The sequence below is a fragment of the Balaenoptera musculus genome, chromosome 17 (genome assembly GCF_009873245.2).
Source record: "Balaenoptera musculus isolate JJ_BM4_2016_0621 chromosome 17, mBalMus1.pri.v3, whole genome shotgun sequence".
In the NCBI taxonomy this organism is placed as follows: Eukaryota; Metazoa; Chordata; class Mammalia; order Artiodactyla; family Balaenopteridae; genus Balaenoptera; species Balaenoptera musculus.
This window is the reverse complement of record NC_045801.1, coordinates 45,453,426-45,475,967: the sequence shown is the minus strand read 5'-3', so window position 1 is coordinate 45,475,967 and position 22,542 is coordinate 45,453,426. Positions and strand designations below refer to the sequence as shown.

General features: G+C 36.1%; 1 protein-coding gene across 1 annotated transcript in view; it reads left to right on the top strand.

Annotated features, from left to right (window-relative positions):
* The window catches only part of SLC26A7 (solute carrier family 26 member 7), a 205,299-nt gene that overhangs the window by 84,988 nt on the left and 97,769 nt on the right, over window positions 1-22,542 (top strand). The window contains exon 4 of the mRNA XM_036830403.1: window positions 20,314-20,478. Within this exon, the coding sequence (XP_036686298.1) occupies window positions 20,314-20,478 (165 nt within the window). The remainder of the gene's footprint in view (window positions 1-20,313; window positions 20,479-22,542) is intronic.

The window sequence follows — 22,542 nt, the reverse complement described above, 5'->3', positions numbered from 1 at the left end:
TTATTCTTGGATTCCTTTCTCCTTTATTGTGTGTATATATTATAAGTTTTTGTTTTGTGGTTACCGTGAGGTTCATATATAACAAGTTGATGATCTCTTAAGTTCAAATGTATTTGAAGAACCTTGCATTTTTATTCATCCCCCCACACTTAATTTCTTTGAAATCTTATTTTGCATATTTTTGTTTTGTGTATCTCTTAACTACTTATTGTGGATATAGAGGATTTTACTACTTTTGTCTTTTAACCTTTCTGATAGCTTCATAAGTGGTTGATCTGCTGTCTTTACTATATGTTTATCTTTACCAATAAGATTTTACTTTTGTGATTTTCTTAGTTCTAGTTGTGGTCTTCTCTTTTCCACTTAGAGAAGTCTCTTTATCATTTCTTTTAAAGCCAGTTTAATGGTACTGAACTCTTTTAGCTTTTGCTTGTCTGTAAAACCCTTCACCTCTCCTTCAAATCTGAAAAATATCTTTGGTGGAGAAAGTATTCTTGGTCATAGATTTTTTTCCTTTCATTATTTTGAATATGTCATGCCACTACCTTCTGGACTGTAAAACTTCTGCTGAAAAGTCAGCTGATAGCTCTATGGGAGTTCCCTTGTATATAACTAGTTGCTTTTCTCTTGCTCCTTTTAAAATTCTTTCTTTAAGTTTTGGCATTTTAATTATAATGTGTTTTAGTGTGAACCTCTTAGGGTTCATCTTGTTTGGAGCTCTCCGTGCTTCGTGGACCTGGATTTCTGTTTCCTTTCCCAGATTAGGAAATTTTCTAATTTATTTAATTCTTCAAATAAGTTCTCTGTGCCTTTCTCTCTCTATTCTTCTGGAATCCCTATAATGTTAATGTTACTTGGCTTGATGTTGTCCCAATGTTGTCTCAGCGGTCTCTTCAACTATCCTTATTTTAAAATTCATTTTTTTTCTTTTCTCTGTCTGGCTTGAGTGATTTCCCCTAACCTGTCTTCCAGTTCACTGATTCGTTTCTTTGGTACCATCTAATATCCTTTTGTTCTTTTTTTTTTAGGGTATTTTTAATTAATTTTATTATTCATCTCTCTTTGGTTATCTTTATATTTTCCAACTCTTTGTTAAAATTCTGACTGTGTTCATCCATTCTTCTCCTAAGGTCATTGAGCATGTTTATGATCATTACCTTGAACTCTTTATCAAGTGATTGCTTATCTCCACTTTGTTTAGTTCTTTTTCTGGGCTTTTTTCTTACTCCTTTGTTTGGAACATACTCTTCTATCTCCTCATTTTGCCCAAATCTCTGTGTTTCTTTCTATCTATTAGGTCAGTTATGTTTCTGTATGTTAGAGAAGTGACTATGTAGGAGACTTCATGTGGGGCTCAGCAGCACACTCTTCTCTGGTCACCAGAGCTATATGATTGAAGGTTTCCTCTTATATGAGCTGTGTGGGCCCTTTTAGGGTATACGTGGGCCTAGCCACTGGCCTGGTTATTTTAAGAACCTGCTTCATGTAGTGGTTGTGGGATAGCTGGCCATGAATTTTGGGAGATCCTGGGGTGGTTCAGTGTCACGGTTGGGCAGGGCTGCATCCCCAGGTGGCTAGCTGTCGTGGGCCCAGGATGGTGCTGGCCCACTGGTGGACAAGTATGCCCTCAGGACTAATAGACTAGAGGGAGGATTTCAAAATGTCACTTGCTAGCACCAGTGTCTTTGTGGTAGAACAAGCTCCAAAAAATGGCTGACCCCAGCATCTGTGTCCCCAGTTACCTCCTGCTTCTCTAGGAGACTTTCAAAGATCAGCAGTTGGATCTGACCCAGGCTCATTTTAAATCACTGCCTTCATGCTGGGACTTGGAACATGTGAGACTTCACAAACACTCTTTAAGAAGAGAGTTTCTGCTCCTACAACTCTCTGGGCTCTCCTGTATGCAAGTCCTCCTGGTCTTTAAAGCCAGACATTATGCGAGCTCATTTTCTTGGTGTAGAACCCCCAGGCTCGGGAGCCTGATGTGTGACTAGGACCCATCACTTCTTGGGGAGAACCCATGCAATTGTGATTGTCCTCCCATTCGTGAGTTGCCTACCTAGGGTGTGGTTCCTGACTGTACTGCATCTCTGCCCCTTCTACCCATCTCATTGTGGTTTCCTTTTTATATCTCTGTTTGTGGAACATCATTTCTGCTACTCTTCAGGTTGTTCTCATAGATAGTTGCTCTGTAAATAGTTGTAATATTAGTGTGCCCATGGGAGGAGGAGGTGAGTTCAGGGTTTTCCTACTCCACTATCTTGGCCACACCTCTATTTTATTCTTAATGTGGTTTGGATTCTGTTTATTAAATTTTTATTTAGTACTTTTGCATTATTCTTCTTCAGTGGTATTGGTGTATAGTTTTCGTTTTTGTACTATCTTTATCAGATCTAGTTATCAATGCTTTTCTTTCTTCTTAACATTCTTTTCCAATGTTCTTAAGCAATGTATCATACTTTTGGAACATCTAGTCTTTGAAGGTTTTGTAGAATCCTCCTTTAAAGAATCTCCCATTGAAATCATTTGCTCCCTGGTGCTCTTTGGGGTGACTTACTGATAATGTACACTATTTCTTCTACAAAAGTTGATCAGTTTAAGCATTCTATCTCTAATTTGTCAAATTTGGCAATTGGAATTTTGCTAGAAAATTTCTGTAGAAAATTATCATTTTCGTGTAGCTTTTCAAATTCATTTGTATGTAGGTCTTTAATTTCTTATGATTTTAAAATAATCTCTTATTTTAATCTTTTTTCCCCTTGGTCAATTCTTATTTTTATATTTGTGCTTTTATCCTTTCTTCATGAACAAATTAGCTGGTGGTTTGTCTATTTTGTTAATTATTTTTTTAAATAACAGGATTTTGATATAGTAGATCTTTTTTTTTTCTGTTGGTATCTCTGCTTTTATCTTTATTATTTCCTTCCTTTTGCTATTTTTTTAGTTTATTATTTTTCTAGTTTTTGAGCTAGGAATTCAATTTATTTATTATAACTTAAATTTTTTTTATTTATAAAAACATTTAGGACTATGAATTTTCCTATGCTTATCACTTGAAATAGTTTCTATAGATTATGATTGTGTTTCAATATTGATTTTTTTAGAACTTTTGTGATTTCAGTTCATATTTCTCCTTTCACCCAACAATTACTTAGGAAAAGTGTTTTAAAATTCCAAATGAATGAGGCTTTTTTTTTCAATTTTGTCTATAATTTCTACTGTTGTTGCATTGTGGTCAGAGATTATTATTTGTAATAGCTCTACATTTTCTAATTTACAAACATTTTCCTTATAACCTAATATATAATAAATTTTTGTGAATGTTTCATGAGCACTTGGGGGAAAAAGTGTTTCTTAATGTCTACCTTACTGATTATGTTGTTATGTCTTTAATATTATTATTATTATTGTCTACTTGATCTTTCTTGCATTAAAAATGGTGCATTCATTACTGTAGGTTGCCTTCATCAAAATAAACAGACGTTGCCTTGTAGTGGTTTGATCACCGTTTAGGTAAACTGTACATATGTGAGTCATAATGCATTCAAATACCTCTCATTCATTGTCATTCATGTAAAATAAATCTTTCCTATTTCTCTTCTCCCTTACTATTTCTTTTATGTTGCTAGTATAAAGTGTACTTTTACACCACAGTGATGTAATGTGATACGTTTCTATGTTGTAGATTACATTATGGGCTCTTTAAAAACATCTTTATCGAAGTATAAATTCCACATATTTGGAGTAAGTTTTGACATATGGGTATACCCATGAAACCATCACAACAATCAATATAATGAAAATATCTGTCACTCCCTTAAATTATTCCCCTGATACTTGACCTTCTTCTCACTCCTTTAGGAAACCCCCTTCTCATCAACCACTAAGCACTATAGATTAATTTATATTTTCTAGAGATTTATAAAAATGTATCCATTGTATTATTTTTGTCTGGTTTATTTCCCTCTGCATAACTTTATTGTTGTTGATTTTCTAGTTTTATTGTAATGGTTTTGTAACACAGTAGGGACCTCTGTGAGTAGAACTCATGCACTATCTGATTGTGACTGAACTGGCTGCTCTGGGAATATTTTTATTTCCATTTCTGTCATCTATTTATAAGATACATTAAATGTCTCATTTTACAAAGAAACGCTAATGTTACTGATGTAAGTTTGCACTATTATTGTTACTTTTCAAAACAAGGAAAAATTTTCTAGCCAAAAAATGGTAGCAGCCAAGAGAGGAATTGATTGCTTGCATATAGCAATGAGGTGTTAATTTCAAGGCAAGGTGGAACCATTTTTGTTGGGGAAACAAAGCATTTTTGTTGGGGAAACAAACACTCATAAGCATTTTTGTTGGGGAAACAAACACTCATTAAAAATTATGGCACTTTAAAAACCATTGTTCTCTTTTCCCTGTAGCTCTTATTATTCTCCATAATGGGCACTTTGCCCATTCCTTTTCCCAAGAACTTAGAGGAGTCTGGGATTGTCCTCCATCCATTTACCTTTGGAAATTTCCCCAAGCTTTAGTTTTCTGAAGCAACCACAGGACAAGATTTCTGCCCTGGAGGATGTGGGGATATACGACTCCTTTGTTCAACAGTTGCACAAGCATGGGGTGGCATAGGTGGGGGTGTTTAGTGACAGAGTCTTTTATTTCATACTGGTACATTCTGGAAACACATAGTCTTATGTCTTCACAAATGATAAAAACCAGCTGCAGACTAAATAAGAGATTTTCCATTTACTTTTTATTTTGTACTAAATATTTTTTTGCATTTTCTAAATAATAGGATCATGAGTATAGAAAGGATTTAAGATGTTAACTCATTTAGCCTGCTTATTCAACACATCATTCTTACTCCTTCCAGAAAAATCGAATTTATTCTTTTGTAATGCTGGGGAAGACAATCTAAAGTCCCTTTTGATGATGTTTTACTATTTCACAACCATTACAGACAGGAAACCATTACTCTGTTTACTCTAAATCTTTCCAGCTGTGTTTGTACCTGGCAAATCTAAGATGCAATTCACTTAATAAATTTAGGATTATAACATCCTTAAAATTATAGATTGAAAATTCCTCATATTAAAAAGAGTAATAATATTTATTATCCTACTATGTGCCAAACTCTGTTCTAAGCTTACTGCATGTATTCATATATTTGATCTCCATCAGCATTTTATGAAATAAATAATATTATACTTCTCAATATACTGATGAACATATTGAAAGTTAAGTGACTTATGTAGAATCTCATAGTTAGGAATTGGCGGGTAGCAGTTGGACTCAAGTATACAGTCTCTTAAGTGCTATGCTACACAGCTTTTTAAACTAATACTGAGAAAGGAAGCAAGGAAATTCAATCCAGCACCTGCTCCGGCCAGGCACTGTGCTAGTTCTCTCCAACATTTTATCTCCTTAAGAGTAGCAGCAGCCTGTGTGCTAGGCATGACTTGTCTGGTATCTGGTAGGGCAATGGACTTGGCTGTACAACTGTGTACCTGCCATTCTTGAGACCTTCAAGGTCCTTTCTAACACCATTTATATGACAACACTTGTATGTCATTCAGGGCTCAGCTTAAATATAATCATCTCAGACAAATCTTCACTGACATCTCTTAATATGGTTTTAAGTGATTATCCTTACTTCTTCTATGAGACATTGCTCATAACTTACATTATAGGACTTCTCATCTACCAGAAAATATTTTCCATGTATTTACCTCCCTTTCTGGACTGTTAGTTTCTTTTTTTTTTTAACATCTTTATTGGAGAATAATTGCTTTACAATGGTGTGTTAGTTTCTACTTTACGACAAAGTGAATCACCTATACATATACAAATATCACCATATCTCCTCCCTCTTGTATCTCCCTCCCACCCTCCCCTCTAGGTGGTCGAATAGCACTGTGCTGATTTGCCTGTGCTAAACAGCTGCATCCCACTACCTATCAATTTTACAATTGGCAGTATATATAAGTCCATGCCACTCTCTGACTTTGTCCCAGGTTACCCTTCCCCCTCCCTGTGTCCTCAAGTCCATTCTCTACATCAGCATCTTTATTCCTGTCCTGCCCATAGGTTCTTCATAACCTGTTTTTTTTTTTTTTTTTATTCCATATATAAGTGTTAGCATATGGTGTTTGTTTTTATCTTTCTGACTTACTTCACTCTCTATGACAGACTCTAGGCCATAGAGTCACCACACTACAAACAATTCAATTTCGTTTCTTTTTATGGCTGAGTAATATTTCATTGTAAATATGTGCCACATCTTCTTTTTCCATTCATCTGTTGATGGACACTTAGGTTGCTTCCATGTCCTGGCTATTGTAAATAGAGCTACAGTGAACATTGTGGTACATGACTCTTTTTGAATTATGACTTTCTCAGGGTATATGCCAAGTAGTGGGAATGCTGGGTTGTATGGTAGTTCTATTTTTTAGTTTTTTTTAAGGCACTTCCATACTGTTCTCCATAGTGGTTGTATCAATATACATTCCCACCAACAGTGCAAGAGGGTTCCCTTTTCTCCACACCCTCTCCAACATTTATCATTTGTAGATTTTTTGATGATGGCCATTCTGACTGGTGTGAGGTGATACCTCATTGTAGTTTTGATTTGCATTTCTCTAATGATAAGTGATGTTGAGCATGATTTCATGTGTTTATTGGCAATCTGTAAATCTTCTCTGCAAAAATGTTTATTTAGGGTTTCTGCCCATTTTTGGTTTGGGTTTTTGTTTTTTTGATATTGAGCTGCATGAACTGCTTGTAAATTTGGGAGATTAATCCTTTATTAGTTGCTTCATTTGCAAATATTTTCTCCCATTCTGAGGGTTGTCTTTTCATCCTGTTTATGGTTTCCTTTGCTGTGCAAAAGTTTTTAAGTTTCATTAGATCCCATTTGTTTATTTTTGTTTTTATTTCCATTTCTCTAGGAGGTGGGTCAAAAAGGATCTTGCTGTGATTTATGTCATAGAGTTCTGCTTAGGTTTTCCTCTAAGAGTTTTATAGTGTCTGGCCTTACATTTAGGTCTTTAATCCATTTTGAGTTTATTTTTGTGTATGTCATTAGAGAGTGTACTAATTTCATTCTTTTACATGTAGCTGTCCAGTTTTTCCAGCACCACTTATTGAAGAGGCTGTCTTTTCTCCATTGTATATTCTTGCCTCCTTTGTCAAAAATAAGGTGACCATATGTGCGTGGGTTTATCTCGGGCCTTTCTATTCTGTTCCATTGATCTATATTTCTGTTTTTGTGCCAATACCATACTATCTTGATTACTGTAGCTTTGTAGTATAGTCTGAAGTCCGGGAACCTGATTCCTCCAGCTCCATTTTTCTTTCTCAAGATTGCTTTGGCTATTTGGGGTCTTTTGTGTTTCCATACAAATTGTGAAATTTTTTGTTCTAGTTCTGTGAAAAATGCCAGTGGTAGTTTGATAGGGATGGAATTGAATCTGTAGATTTCTTTGGGTAGTATAGTCATTTTCACAATGTTGATTCTTCCCATCCAAGAACATGGTATATCTCTCCATCTGTTTGTATCATCTTTAAATTCTTTCATCAGTGTCTTAGAGTTGTCTGCATACAGGTCTTTTGCCTCCTTAGATAGGTTTATTCCTCGGTATTTTATTCTTTTTGTTACAGTGGTAAATGGGAGTGTTTCCTTAATTTCTCTTTCAGATTTTTCATCATTAGTGTATAGGAATGCAAGAGATTCCTGTGCGTTAATTTTGTATCCTGCTACTTTACCAAATTCATTCATTGGTTCTAGTAGTTTTCTGGTAGAGCTTTTAGGATTCTGTATGTAGAGTATAATTTTACCTGCAAACAGTGACAGCTTTACTTCTTCTTTTCCGATTTGGATTCCTTTTATTCCTTTTTCTTCTGTGATTGCTGTGGCTAAAACCTCGTAAACTATGTTAAATAATAGTGGTGAGAGGGAAACCCTTGTCTTGCTCCTGATCTTAGAGGGGATGGTTTCAGTTTTTCACCATTGAGAAAGATGTTGGCTGTGGGTTTGTCATATATGACCTTTATTATGTTGAGGTAGGTTCCCTCTATGCCTACTTTCTGGAGGGTATTTATCATAAATGGATGTTGAATTCTGTTGAAAGTTTTTGTCCATCTATTGAGATGATCATATGGTTTTATCCTTCAATTTTTTAATCTGGTATATCACATTGATTGATTTGTGTATATTGAAGAATCCTTGCATTTCTGGGATAAGCCCCACTTGATTGTGATGTATGATCCTTTTAATGTGCTGATTGCTGGTATTTTGTTGAGGATTTTTGCATCTAAGTTCATCAGTGATATCGGCCTGTAGTTTTCTTTCTTTGTGACATCTTTGTCTAGTTTTGGTATCAGGGTGATGGTGGCCTCATAGTATGAGTTTGGGAGTTTCCCACCCTCTGTTATATTTTGGAAGATTTTGAGAAGGATAGGTGTTAGCTCTTCTCTAAGTGTTTGATGAATTCGGCTGAGAAGCCGTCTGGTCCTGAGCTTTTGTTGGAAGTTTTTTTTGTTGGAATTTGCCTGAGAAGCCGTCTGGGCCTGGGCTTTTGTTGGAAGTTTTTTAAGTGCTTGTGATTGGTATGTTTATACTTTCTATTTCTTCCTGGTTCCATCTCAGAAGGTTGTGCTTTTCTAAGAATTTGTCCATTTCTTCCAGGTTGTCCATTTTATTGGCATATAGTTGCTTGTAAAAATCTCTCATGATCCTTTGTATTTCTGCAGTGTCAGTTGTTACTTCTCCTTTTTCATTTCTCATTCTATTGATTTGAGTCTTCTCCCATTTTTTCTTGATGATTCTGGCTAATGGTTTATCAATTTTGTTTATCTTCTCAAAGAACCAGCTTTTAGTTTTATTGATCTTTGTTATTGTTTCCTTCACTTCTTTTTCATTTATTTCTGATCTGATCTTTATGATTTCTTTCCTTCTGCTAACTTTGGGGGTTTTTTGTTCTTCTTTCTCTTCTTACTTTATGTGTAAGGTTAGGTTTTTTATTTGAGATGTTTCTTGTTTCTTGAGGTAGGATTGTATTGCTATAAACTTCCCTCTTAGAACTGCTTTTGCTACATCCCATAGGTTTGGGTCATTGTGTTTTTATTGTCATTTGTTTCTAAGTATTTTTTGATTTCCTCATCGATTTCTTCAGTGATCTCTTGGTATTAAGTAGTGTATTGTTTAGCCTCCATGCATTTGTATTTTTTACAGATTTTTCCCTGTAATTCATATGTAGTCTCATAGTGTTGTGGTCAGAAAAGGTAATTGATATGATTTCGATTATCTTAAATTTATCATGGCTTGATTTGTGACCCAAGATATGATCTATCCTGGAGAATGTTCCATGAGCACTTGAGAAGAAATTGTATTCTGTTGTTTTTGGATGGAATGTCCTATAATTATCAATTAAGTCCATCTTGTTTAATGTATCATTTAAAGCTGTGTTTCCTTATTTATTTTCATTTCGGATGATCTGTCCATTGGTGAAAGTGTGGTGTTAAAATCCCCTATACTATCATTTTGTTACTGTCGATTTCCCCTTTTATGGCTGTTAGTATTTGCCTTATGTATTGAGGTGCTCCTATGTTGGGTGCATAAATATTTACAATTATAAATATTACAGTTATATCTTCTTCATGGATTAATACCTTGATCATTATGTAGTGTTCTTCTTTGTCTCTTGTAATAGTCTTTATTTTAAAGTCCATTTTGTCTGTTATGAGAATTGCTACTCTAGTTTTCTTTTGATTACCATCTGCATAGAATATCTTTTTTCATCCCCTCACTTTCAGGATGTATGTGTCCCTAAGTCTGAAGTGGGTCTCTTGTAGACAGCATATATACGGGTCTTGTAATTGTATCCATTCAGCTAGTCTATGTCTTTTGGTTGGAGCATTTCATCCATTTACATTTAAGGTAGTTATCAATGTGTATTTTTCTATTACCATTTTCTTAATTTTGGGGGGATTGCTATTGTAGGTCTTTTCCTTCTCTTGTGTTTCCTGCCTAGAGAAGTTCCTTTAGCATTTGTTATAAAGCTGGTTTGGTGGTGCTGAATTCTCTTAGCTTTTGCTGGTCTGTAAATGTTTTAATTTCTCTGTCAAATCTGAATGAGATCCTTGCTGTTTAGAGTAATGTTGGTTGTAGTTTTTTTCCCTTTCATCACCTTAAGTATATCCTGCCACTCCCTTCTGGCTTGCAGAGTTTCTGCTTAAAGATCAGCTGTTAACCATATTGGGTTTCCCTTGTATGTTATTTCTTGGTTTTCCCTTGCTGCTTTTAATATATTTTTTCTGTATTTAATTTTTGATGGTTGTTTAATATTTGTTTAGCATGTTTCTCCTTGGATTTATCCTGTATGGGACTCCCTGAACCTCCTGTTCTTGACTGACTATTTCCTTTCCCATATTAGGGAAGTTTTCAACTATAATGTCTTTAAATATTTTCTCAGTGCCTTTCTTTTTCTCTTCTTCTTCTGAGACCCCTATAATTCGAATGTTGGTGCACTGAATATTTTCCCAGAGGTCTCTGAGACTGTCTTCAATTCTTATCATTCTTTTTTCTTTATTCTGCTCTGAGGTAATTATTTCCACTATTTTATCTTCCAGGTCACTTATCCGTTCTTCTGCCTCACTTATTCTGCTATTGATTCCTTGTAGAGAATTTTTAATTTCATTTATTGTGTTGTTCATCATTGTTTGTTTGTTCTTTAGTTCTTCTAGTTCCTTGTTAAACGTTTCTTGTATTTTCTCCATTCTATTTCCAAGATTTTGGATCATCTTTACTATCATTACTTTGAATTCCTTTTCCGGTAGACTGCCTATTTCCTCTTCATTTGTTTGGTCTGTTGTGTTTTTACCTTGCTCCTTCATCTGCTGTGTGTTTCTCTGTCTTCTCATTTTGCTTAGCTTACTGTGTTTTGGGTTTCCTTTTCCAGGCTGCAGGTTCATAGTTCCTATTGTTTTTGGTGTCTGCCCCAGTAGCTAATGCTGGTTCAGTGGGTTGCGTAGGCTTCCTTGTGGAGGGGACTGGTGCTTGTGTTCTGGTGGATGAGGCTGGATCTTTTCTTTCTGGTGGGCAGGACCACGTCTGGTGGTATGTTTTGGGCTGTCTCTGACCTCGTTATGATTTTAGGCAGCTTCTCTGCTAATGGGTGGCGTTGTGTTCCTGTCTTGCTAGTTGTTTGGCATAGGGTGTCAAGCACTGTAGCTTGCTAGTCGTTCAGTGGAGCTGGGTCTTAGCCTTGAGATGGAGATCTCTCGGAGAGCTTTCACCATTTGATATTACATGGAGCCAGGAGGTCTCTGGTGGACCAGTGTCCTGAACTCAGCTCTCCCACCTCAGAGGCACAGGCCTGACACCTGGCTGGAGCACCGAGACCCTCTCAGCCACACAGCTCAGAAGAAAAGGGAGAAAAAAAAGAAAGAAATAAAGAAAGAAAAATAAATAAAATAAAGTTATTAAAATAATTATTAAAAATAAAAAAATTATAAAGTAATAAAAAAAGAAAAAAAGAAAAAGAAAGAAAGAATAGAGAAACCAAACCAAAAAACAAGTCCAGCAATGATAACAAGTGCTAAAAACTATACTAAAAAAAAAAAAAAAAAGAACAGACAGAACCCTAGGACAAATGGTAAAAGCAAAGCTATACAGACAAAATCACACAAAGAAGCATATACATACACACTCACAGAAAGAGAAAAATGAAAAATATACATATATCATTGCTCCCAAAGTCCACCACCTCAATTTTGGCATGATTCGTTGTCTATTCAGTTATTCCACAGATGCAGGGACATCAAGTTGATTGTGGAGATTTAATCTGCTTCTCCTGAGGCTGCTGGGAGAGATTTCCCATTTTCTTCTTTGTTCGCACAGCTCCTGGGGTTCAGCTTTGGATTTGGCCCTCCTTCTGCGTGTAGGTCGCCTGAGGGCATCTGTTCTTCACTCAAACAGGACGGAGTTAAAGGAGCTGCTGATTAGGGGGCTCTGGCTCACTTAGGCTGGGGGGAGGGAGGGGTACAGAATGTGGGGCAAGCCTGTGGTGGCAGAGACTGGCGTGACGTTGCAACAGCCTTAGGTGTGCTGTGTATTCTCCCGGGGAAGTTGTCCCTGGATCACGGGACCCTGGCAATTGCGGGCTCCACAGGCTCCTGGGAGGGGAGGTGTGGATAGTGGCCTGTGCTCCCACACAGGCTTCTTGGTGGCTGCAGAAGCAGCCTTAGCGTTTCATGCCCGTCTCTGGTGTCTGCGCTGATAGCCTCCACTTGCACCTCTCTCTGGAGTTTCTTTAGGCGGTACTCTGAATCCCCTCTCCTCGTGCACCATGAAACAATGGTCTCTTGCCTCTTAGGCACGTCCAGACTTTTTCCTGGACTCCGTCCCGGCTAGCTGTGGTGCACTAGTCCCCTTCAGGTTGTGTTCACACAGCTAACCCCAGTCCTCTCCCTGGGATCTGACCTCCAAATCCCGAGCCTCAGCTCCTAGCCCCCACCCGTCCCGGCTGGCAGGTGAGCAGACAAGGTTCTCAGGCTGGTGAGTGCTGGTCGGCACTGATCTTCTGTGCAGGAATCTCTCCACTTTGCTCTCTGCACCCCTGTTGCTGTGCTCTCCTACGTGGCTCCAAAGCTTCTCCCCCACCATCCCCCGTCTCTGCCAGTGTATGGGCTTCCTAGTGTGTGGAAACTTTTCATCCTTCACAGCTCCCTCCCAGTGGTACAGGTCCCATCCCTATTCTTTTGTCTCTTTTTTTTCTTTTTTCTTTTGCCCTACCCAGGTACGTGGGGAGTTTCTTGCCTTTTGGGAAGTCTGAGGTCTTATGCCAGCATCAGTATGTGTTCTGTAGGAGTGTCCCACATGTACATGTATTTCTGATGTATTTGTGTGAAGGAAGGTTATTTCCACATCTTACTCTTCCGCCATCTTGAATGTCTCTCTGGACTGTTAGTTTCTATAGAACAGAGATTGTTGGCCTCTATAATTCTAACAGCTGGTAGAGAATAAATATGAGTTGAATAACTTGTATAAGAATAAGATCAATTTAATGCTAGTAGTATCACTATGTCAAATAACCAAAATTAAATTGAGATTCTATTTTTACCTTTTCTAATTTATCATTTTCTCCCTCCATCCCCCACAAGAAGATAGGGAATGTGTCTATAGCCATTTAAATTTTAACACAATTCTTAATGAAAAAAGAGTAAGAAAATGTATTATAATTTTCTGGTTTGGTCATGGATATTGTCAGATCCATCTAGCTCAAATGTGAAGACTTAGTCAATGAAATCTCCCACCTCTTCTCACAACTATCCCCCAGACAACACTTGAAGAAAAATAAAAATACAACCACTCCTACAACCCCCACTCCTGTGTTCTTTTAATAATATCATGCTCCAGTCATCCCATTTTAAAACTTTTTCATTTTCTTTAGCTAGAGCAGAATGGAAGGCAGAAGAGTCAAATTGTTGTCCATCCCTAGCAGTTCTGATTCCCACTGCCTCTTGCTTTAGAGGCTTTTTTTATCTAGAAAAGTCTGAGAACTGAAAAGATTATGAGGCTGCCTTCAAACATGCAATTCCAAATAAAATAATTCTTAAGCCCTGTGAATTTCTGATATATTCCACAATAAAAAATCAAATAAAAAATAATTTGTGTTTGTTTCCTAAACATATGATAAGTCTGCCTACTGGATAATTCAATATTTGTCTCATATCTGTTCTCCATTCCTGCTATGTCCAGTTTAGCTGCTTTTGTCCTTTTTCCTCTTGCTACTCTTCTCATACTAACCTTTTAAACCGGCTAGTTGTTTCACATTTTATCATCAGATTGATCCTACCAAAGCACAGCTCTGATTTTTGAGCCAGTGTTTTGAGCCACACTTGTTTGCAAAATTAAGTGTTTAATAAATGTATGGAAGAGTGATGACCCTCACACCTGGAAAACTCTCTTTTCACTATTTTTAAGGTGTTATATACTTTGACTTCAAAATGTCTTGCTTTATTTTTTATTACTCCCTTTTGGCTAGTTGTTCTTCTAAACTCACAATGCCATATCTTCTGAGCATATCCCATGCTGTCCTGCTTTATACTCATATTCTTCCCTCTTTCTGAAATGCTTTCTAATAACTTCTTTCTTCTTGGATTCCTTAGGTGTCAAGATACAATTTTATCCCTGTCCAGCAGTATTGCATTCTCCTTCTGAAAACGAGTGGCACGTTTTCTATCCCTCTCTTTTATATGTGTGCAGACTTGTCTTGGTGTGGTTATTTACACATATCATGCCTCTGAAACCCAGCTGCCTGGAGCTTCTAGAGTCCCTCTTTTCCCCTGTCCCCATGTATGCAGAACTCAGGAATTCATATTAAACAACACATGCATGTTGGAGAAATGTAGACTTACCTGAAGTTTCTGTGAGAGAGGTAGAGGAGGTTTTCTTTCCTTTTCTTTCTTTTTTTAAAAAACAAACCTTGATTTAGAATAATTTTTGATTTTCAGTAAAGTTGCAAGGATAGTACACACAGTTGCCACATACCCCACCCACCCACAGTTTCCCCTATTATTAATATCTACATTAGCATGGTGTATTAGTCACAACTAATGAATCAGATTGATACATGGCTGTTAAGTAAAGTCCATATATGGTAATCAGGTTTCCTTAAATTTTACCTAATGTTCTCTTTTGTTCCAGGATCCCATCTGGTATACCACATTACATTTGGTTATCTTGTCTCCTGGTAGGCTCCTCTTAACTGTGAAAATGTCTGAGACTTTTCTTGTGTTTGATGATCTTGACAGTTGTGAGGACTACTGGTCAGTATTCTCTAGAATGTCCCTCAATTGGGATTTGTCTGATGTTTTTCTTATGATTAAACTGGGGTTGTGGGTTTTTGGGAGGAAAATGAAAGAGACAGAGTGATATTCTCATCACATCTTATTAAGAGTATCGACTATCAACATAACTTATCACTCTTAATGTTAACCTGGATCACCTGGTTGAACTAGTGTTAGTTTGTTAGGTTTCTGTAAGTTACTCTATTTTCCACTTTTCCATACTGCATTTTTTGGAAAGAAGTCAATATGCCCAGCCCACTCTTAACATGTGAGAGTTATGTTAAAGGAGAGTTAAGATAAAGAGTGGGGATTATCTACATAAATTACTGGAATTCTTCTGAACAGTAGTTTTCCAGCTCTCCCATTTTAAAATTTAATCAATCATTTATATCAGTATGGATTCAAGCATATTTATTTTATCCTTTGGGTTATAATTCAATACTACTTTATGTTGTTCTTCAGATTGTTCTAGCTTTGAACATTGGGAGCTTTTTTTCAGTTGGCTTCTATGTCCCTCCTTAATATACTCCCACTTATTTATTTGTTTGTTTGTTATTTAATTTTGGAGTTCTTTTTCACTTTCTGGCACTACAAGATGATCCAGGCTCATAGTGTATATTTCCTACCCTAGTCCTAGAATCAACCATTTTTCTAAGGAGATCTGGTTTCTTTCATTGGACAATGGTATTAGAGATTAAGATCTGGGTGTGAGGTGTGCCACAGGGGTGTTGTTGGCTTCTAAGCCATTTCAGCTGACACAGCAAGGACATATATGTGTGTATATCAACAAAAGTATGTAAACATACCTATATATTTCTAAATGTATCCATCTATATCTGTGTTAAACTAAACATGGTTTCCTATTGATGTCTGCAACTCTTATCCCTCCCATACTGATCATTCTAGCCTTCTCCCCTTGCTTGTCTATAACTTATTCAATAGTGAGAAACCTGGCTCCCACTGTCGACCATCCATTTACTTGATTTTTCAATTCCAGTGTATATTTATAGTGGTTTCAGAATTGTTAACCTCTACTCCCATGGGAAATAACTGTATCAACTCAAGTACAGTGTTTCTTTTTTGCCTTTGGTTTTACATTCTTTACCAATTTCCAGAGTTATTCACATGAGCACATTTTCTGCATTCCTTTCAGTGAGGTTTGTTCATACATTTAGCAAGTCTGAAAAATCGGTATATTGTATGAGTCCATTTAAATGACACTCTAGAAAAGGCAAAACATATATAGAGAATAAATGAAGCATTGGTCATCAGTTAGATTCTTTGTCACATTCTGCATTCCATCCTGGGGTCTCCTGGCCTCCAAATGATTTTCTAAATATTTGCACACATTAAGGTTCATGGGTTTTGACAAATGCTTAATGTCATATATACACCATTATAGTATCATACAGAATAGTTTCACAATCATAAAAATTTCCCTATGTTTCGCCTTTTACATACTTTCCAACACCTAAGACCCTGGCAACTACTGATCTGCTTACTGTCTCTATAGTTTTGCCTTTTATAGAAAGTCATATAAATGAAATCATGCAGTATGTGACCTTTCCAGACTGTCTTCATTCACTTACAATATTCATTTAAGATTCATCCATGTCTTTGCATGGCTTGATAGGCCATTCCTTTTTATTACTGAATAGTATGGAGAAGGGCTTTATATTCTGAATTCCACAGCACATAACCTCATAGGCATCCATTTGACATTTTGTTCTCATGTTCTCTTGTCACACAGAGGTTTTTTCTGCCATATCCCTACACAGTACTCAGTTGTTCTCCTATTATCACGAGCAATTTAGCTCTCTCCCTCAAAGCTGCATACCATACTCAGTAGAGAACAAAGGGCTTTTAGGGTTTTAGCTCCCACTCAAACAGCTTCTTAGACCTTACCTTCCTATTAACACCTGCATTACAGTTCTTTATGCTCCTGGTTAACATTCCCTGCTCCCAACATCAACATTTCATCTCACTTTATAAGGTCTTTCAAAGTGTGAACTATATCTTTATCTCTGTATTCTGCAACAGTGTTGTGCCTTGCCCCTAGTAGGTATTCAATAAATATTCACTGAACAAACAAATAAGTGATTTGTTATAATGTGAGAGCCAGACTGCAGACAAACTGACAAAACCTGAAATGCATGCAATATTCCATCCACTTGGGTAGTATAGTTGTTTGCTATGCACTCTTTTCTTTTTTCACTACTTGAAGGCCACTTGCAAAAAATGGCCTGAAATCTGACATACATTCAATTTATATAGAACATATGGTGTTTATAAAAGCATTACCAAATAGTATCATGCTAGTGAACCTTGATAATGTGTGTCAGAGGTTTTCAGCATTAGCCCAGAACATCAACATTACTACAAACAGCTGAAATATATTGTAAGAAATTTATTTTCTCATAAAATGTTGCATGGGCAAGTTTTGGGAATTGGCTAGCCAGATTAGAATTATCATCATTCTTATTATTAGTAAAAGGCATTGATGTAGCTCTTTATTAAGTCATTAGCTTAAAAATTGTTTAACATTGGCATAAAATTTAAACACTAGGCCTACAAGCGAAATATTCTAGAAGGATCCTCATTTTGCATACTTAAATTCCAGAAAAATCTTGGAAACAACAGTTCCATCTGTGGGCACCTCTTACAAAGTCTGTGTTGCACAGGTACTTGCTGCCTTCAACCTGTGTACCTCAGCCTCTGTGTGCTAGATCCCTAATTTTGATGTGAATAAACTGTTGAAATTTGGGTGCTGGGGAAAGGGGAGTTCTTAAATTTCTCCTTCTTTTCTTTCTCCTCCTTGTCCTATCCCTCCCCCTCCTCCTCTTCCTCTTTTTCCCTCTTAAAATGTCTGCCATTGTTTTGGGTTATGGAGAATGTTGTCATCCAGAAGAAAGTAATTTCTTTTTAGCTAAATCTCACATGTTTGCAATCATCCTTCACATACACAATATTTTGTATCAGAAATAAGGTCTTAAGGGGCTTGTTGAACTTTCAAAGTCAAGAATTCTCCATTTTAGGAATTTATTCGTTGCTGGGAAGATTTTTTTTTAAGTATAAAAATGTGTACGAGTAGAATATTACAAAAATACTTTGAGTATTTGGATAAGTTTTAAAGGAGGATACTTCACCTTTTTGATTTATATTGTAAGGTAGGTACATATATTTTGAACATTTGAAAGGGCTGAACTCTTTTTATATCTCGAACTTTTCCCATACCCTTCCATTTGTAGCTTTCAGGCTGTGGAAATGGCAAAGAAGTTGCTACTAGAAGACGGTGGTTAGCTGGAAGTTGTTGGTGTATCACTCACTTCAGGTTAGGTGATGTTTGTTTCTCAGGCATGAGAAATCATTAACCCTTTTAAGTAGATGCTGGGTAGGAAACAAATAAAAACCAGAAAGTAAAATGGTGATGATCTATAAGAGGCCTCCCAAAGGAGTTTGCTTCTCAAAATAAATGAAAATAAGATTTCTTGGCATACAGATAAGAACTTTCTAACATTCCATGTATGCATAAAATTCCATATATGCAAACAGGTTTCACAATTTCAAAGATTTAGATTGCTTGTATACTGCATTTAGCTGAAATGAAAATCCAACTCTCTGGAGTTCATCTTACCCCAATAATATGCTAATTTCATCCTCATGGCCTTTAAGAGTTAGTGTCATAATTTGGAATTAACTAGTAAAAGATACTTGGGAAAAATTGGTTCAATATTTTTCTTAACTAATTGTGTTTTCAGGATGAAGATCAACAGACTATGAATCAGTGTGTTCCAACTGTACCTATACTATTGATTGATTGGGTATTTCCCTTGGGACATTTCTATTTGACAAACTGACACATAGATGCAAACAGTTCAAATACATTTCTTTTTGCACTGATAAATTTGTTCACGTTCTCCAGAAATGAAAAATATGGTGTGGCCCTTTCTACATTTTGAAATCTCGTGGCTAGTTTTCCATGCTGGGTAAATATATATGGCACCTTATGACATTCAAGGTACATCGCATATGTTGCACATTTTACAGGTTTCAAAGCTCTTTCATATATTATTTCATATTCATTTTACAACAATTCTGCAATATCAATAGGGCAGATATCATTCTAATTATTTATAGATCATGAGGCTTGGACATTTTTAACAGACTTTCTATAGTCACAAAAACTAGGATGTGTTAGAGCCAGAATCAGAACTTAAGTTTTCAGATTTGAGCCCAGAAAACTCCACCCTAATACAAGTTTAGAGTATTACTGCTTTTGGCCAAGGGGCATTGTGATATGACAGAAATGATATATTTTGCAATGTATGCTCTGGTGGTACTTAGATAGCACTTTATACTTCTCATTTTTATCACTGTGACCTTTTGATAGAAGGAGATCTCATTGTTATTCTTTCCTTTGCTTTCTTTAATAGTTAATCTTATTTTCCAACAAGAATTTTAAGACCTGACCTAAATATTATAATTAACACATTAAGAGGATATATCAGCGTGACCCACTTTGTGTTCATTTTCCAGTGTGGATACTCATGAATATAATTTAATGTTACTTTCAAAACAACAAATCTCTATGACTGAGTTTACATGGATGCATTCAGTCAAAGAGTGGGCCATCTCCTAAAAGTTCTTTCTCTGAACTAATCATTGCAATGTTAGTAGTTAGTAAAGAAAAGAGAATTGATTTTTGCTGCCATCTTTTGCCCAGCAGAGCTCAATGCACAGCTTCTACTCAGATGAGATGATTTTGTCTGGCCATGAAATAGTTTTGCGGTGGAGCATGATGCTAGGAGCAGAAAGGAAAAGTTTAAGGAGAATGACTTTCCTACTGATTCCTGGGTTTCTTAAGACATATACCTTTAACCTATTTCTCTCTTTTGCTCTTCTCCATATACACATAAGTCCTGATGTTTTCCTATTAATATTTGCCCTTTACAGCTACTTGATGGAGTATCTAGTCAAAACAGTAGGTTTCCATTTCTCAGAACCTGGCAGAAACTCAAGAAATGGCTTTTTCTCCTCAATGCTTTTGAAGTTTTAAGCCTACTGGGTATAAAGTAGTGAATCATGTCCTTTGGATTTTTAAAAAAATATAGATATGATAACGCAAATTTTATTTTTCCCCACAGAACCCCATATATTAACTGATTTGAACATATTTTCTTTTTTGTAACATATATTATTGGGAAAAGAGAAAATAAGTCAATATTCAGAAAAAGACTGTGTTAAATTTAACTGAAGCACTTGTAATCATACCCAAAAACATCTGGGAAATCTTGGAAACTATTAATGTTCTCAAGAAAACTCAAGCTGTTGAATATATAAAATTTAAGGAACACATTTCACATCAGTTCCCTATATCTGTGTACTGAAAATGAAAATGTGTCAGATATTAATCCTTCTAGGAAGCTTGGGAAGTTTCATCTTCCTTTGTCCTCTTAGGTGGCCATGTTTGTGCTACAACTGGGTAGTGCCACATTCCTGCTTACAGAGCCTGTGATCAGTGCGATGACAACTGGGGCTGCCACCCATGTCGTGACTTCACAAGTCAAATATCTCTTGGGAATGAAAATGCCATATATATCTGGACCACTTGGATTCTTTTATGTGAGTTTTTCCATATGTCTTTGTTCATATATTTTGTGTGTGTGTTTCACATAGTAAAATTTGGTTAATTACAATGCTGAGATTTTTCTATTTTAAAGCAACTTGGGCTTAAATAAAATCTTTTAGGATATTTTTAATGGGATTAAGGGTATGAAACTAGTTTAATTAGTAAAACCTACTAATTTGGGGAGCAATTCTTTGTAATAAACAATTAAATACGGTATAATTTGGGAACATGGTTGGAAAAAAATAGCTTGAATTTTTCTGTGACCAGATATGTTGCTAACTTCTAATGGAAGCCATCTACCAGGCTTGTGGCCCAGTGTAACAACAGTACACCTTACCACATTCTTTCCATATTGTGAATCCTGGTATAGATCAAATCAGAGGCTTGGTCAAAATTGCGGTCTGGAGTCCCAATAGCAGACAATCAGTTATTAAAAGTCACTTGAACCTGAGAGAGGAACATGTGTCCAGTTTCAACATATTATCCTAATAATTCCCCATTCTTCTTGGTCTCTTTTTGAAGCTGACCTAAAATCTATGACTGCTCAGGAAGTCACATCCTATTGGAGTTTTATAAGACAATCAATGTCTTGTTAATGAAGTTGAGAGCAACCAGACTTCATTTTATTTAATTTTATATTGTAGAGGAGGAAAAGTATATTTTCCTTCTCTCCTTGAGGAACTGGAGCTCCTGTAACAAAAGACTAACAAGAGAAAAACAAACAAGTTTATTAGCATGTATATTTCATATACACATGGGAGAAACTCTGGGATTAGTAACTCAAAAGAAGTGGCTAGGATTTGGGTTTAAATACCATCTTCAATTAAAACAAAGGAATAAGAGTTGGGGGAAGCAAGTTATGAGAAGGTGACCATGAAAAATACAGTGAACATGGGTAAGGTTTATTATGCAGATTTAAATCGGTGCCTTCTCCATTGGTAAGAATCTCTTGTGATTTAGAGTCATCTTTTTCTTCCTGTACTGAGAGGAAGACACCCTTGCAAACAGAGATTTTCTATATAAATGTAAATTTCTCTATGAAAGGGTAACTTATACTGTTCTCAGAGGTTCCCTGTGTCTGCTGTTTCTCAAAATAATAAGCTAAAAATAATTCTTATACCAAAGAGGCATATTTTGGAGTGGTATATTCTGGTCTACTACAATGTAATGTTCTATACTGAATTACATTAATGTTTTATAATGAGAGTATTCCCATTCATAAAATTCTTGCTCTTAATCAAGGAATGGCTGAATAGTAGCTCTACATATAGAAGTTTAATAAATTATCTAATTCCTGTTATTGAGGTGGTTTGTGGTATTTCACCATTATACACAGCTCAGTGAAGATTTGTTTTATTCCTATGTTCTAGTTTGCATCCCTGATAATTTCATTGAGATCAATTCCTAGTTATGGAATCACTGGATTAAAATATTTTTGCCAAATATCAATCTGAAAAGCTGTACCAATTAATATTTACTCTCATCATTGTCAACTCTGATTATTACTATTTTTAAAATTTGCCATTTTGATATGTGAAAAATAGTATCACTTTTCTGTTTGTGTGTTTCTCTGATTAGTTGGTAAAGTAGTTAAAATAGATAGTAATTGACAACACAAAGCTGGAAGCTTGTTCTGAATTTTTGTTATTTAGGTAATATCTTGCTCAGTGATTCATTCATTATAAGAAAGCTTAAAACTAAAACAAGAACACTAAAACTGGAAGTGGAAACAATATAATTCCAAGCTCCAGATCAAACAAAAGTAGACCAAAATAGCTGTAAGTTATCAGGTGACTGGCTGAGTTAAAACTTTTGGTGATGCCAGGTGTGCACCAACAGAACCAAATCAGTACTAGATTCTGTCCTGATCTCCTGGCTGGGAACAGCATGCTTGTCTGTGCATGAGCAGTGTAAAGAAATGCGTGCAGGTCACAAGTTGGCTACTTCAGTCATATTCACATTACACAAATAATCATTCCTCTTTTCACTAGTTGTGTTAAAAGAAGCTGGATAGCCGGATATGAGAACATTTGGTCTTTCAGCTCATTTCTCTGGTG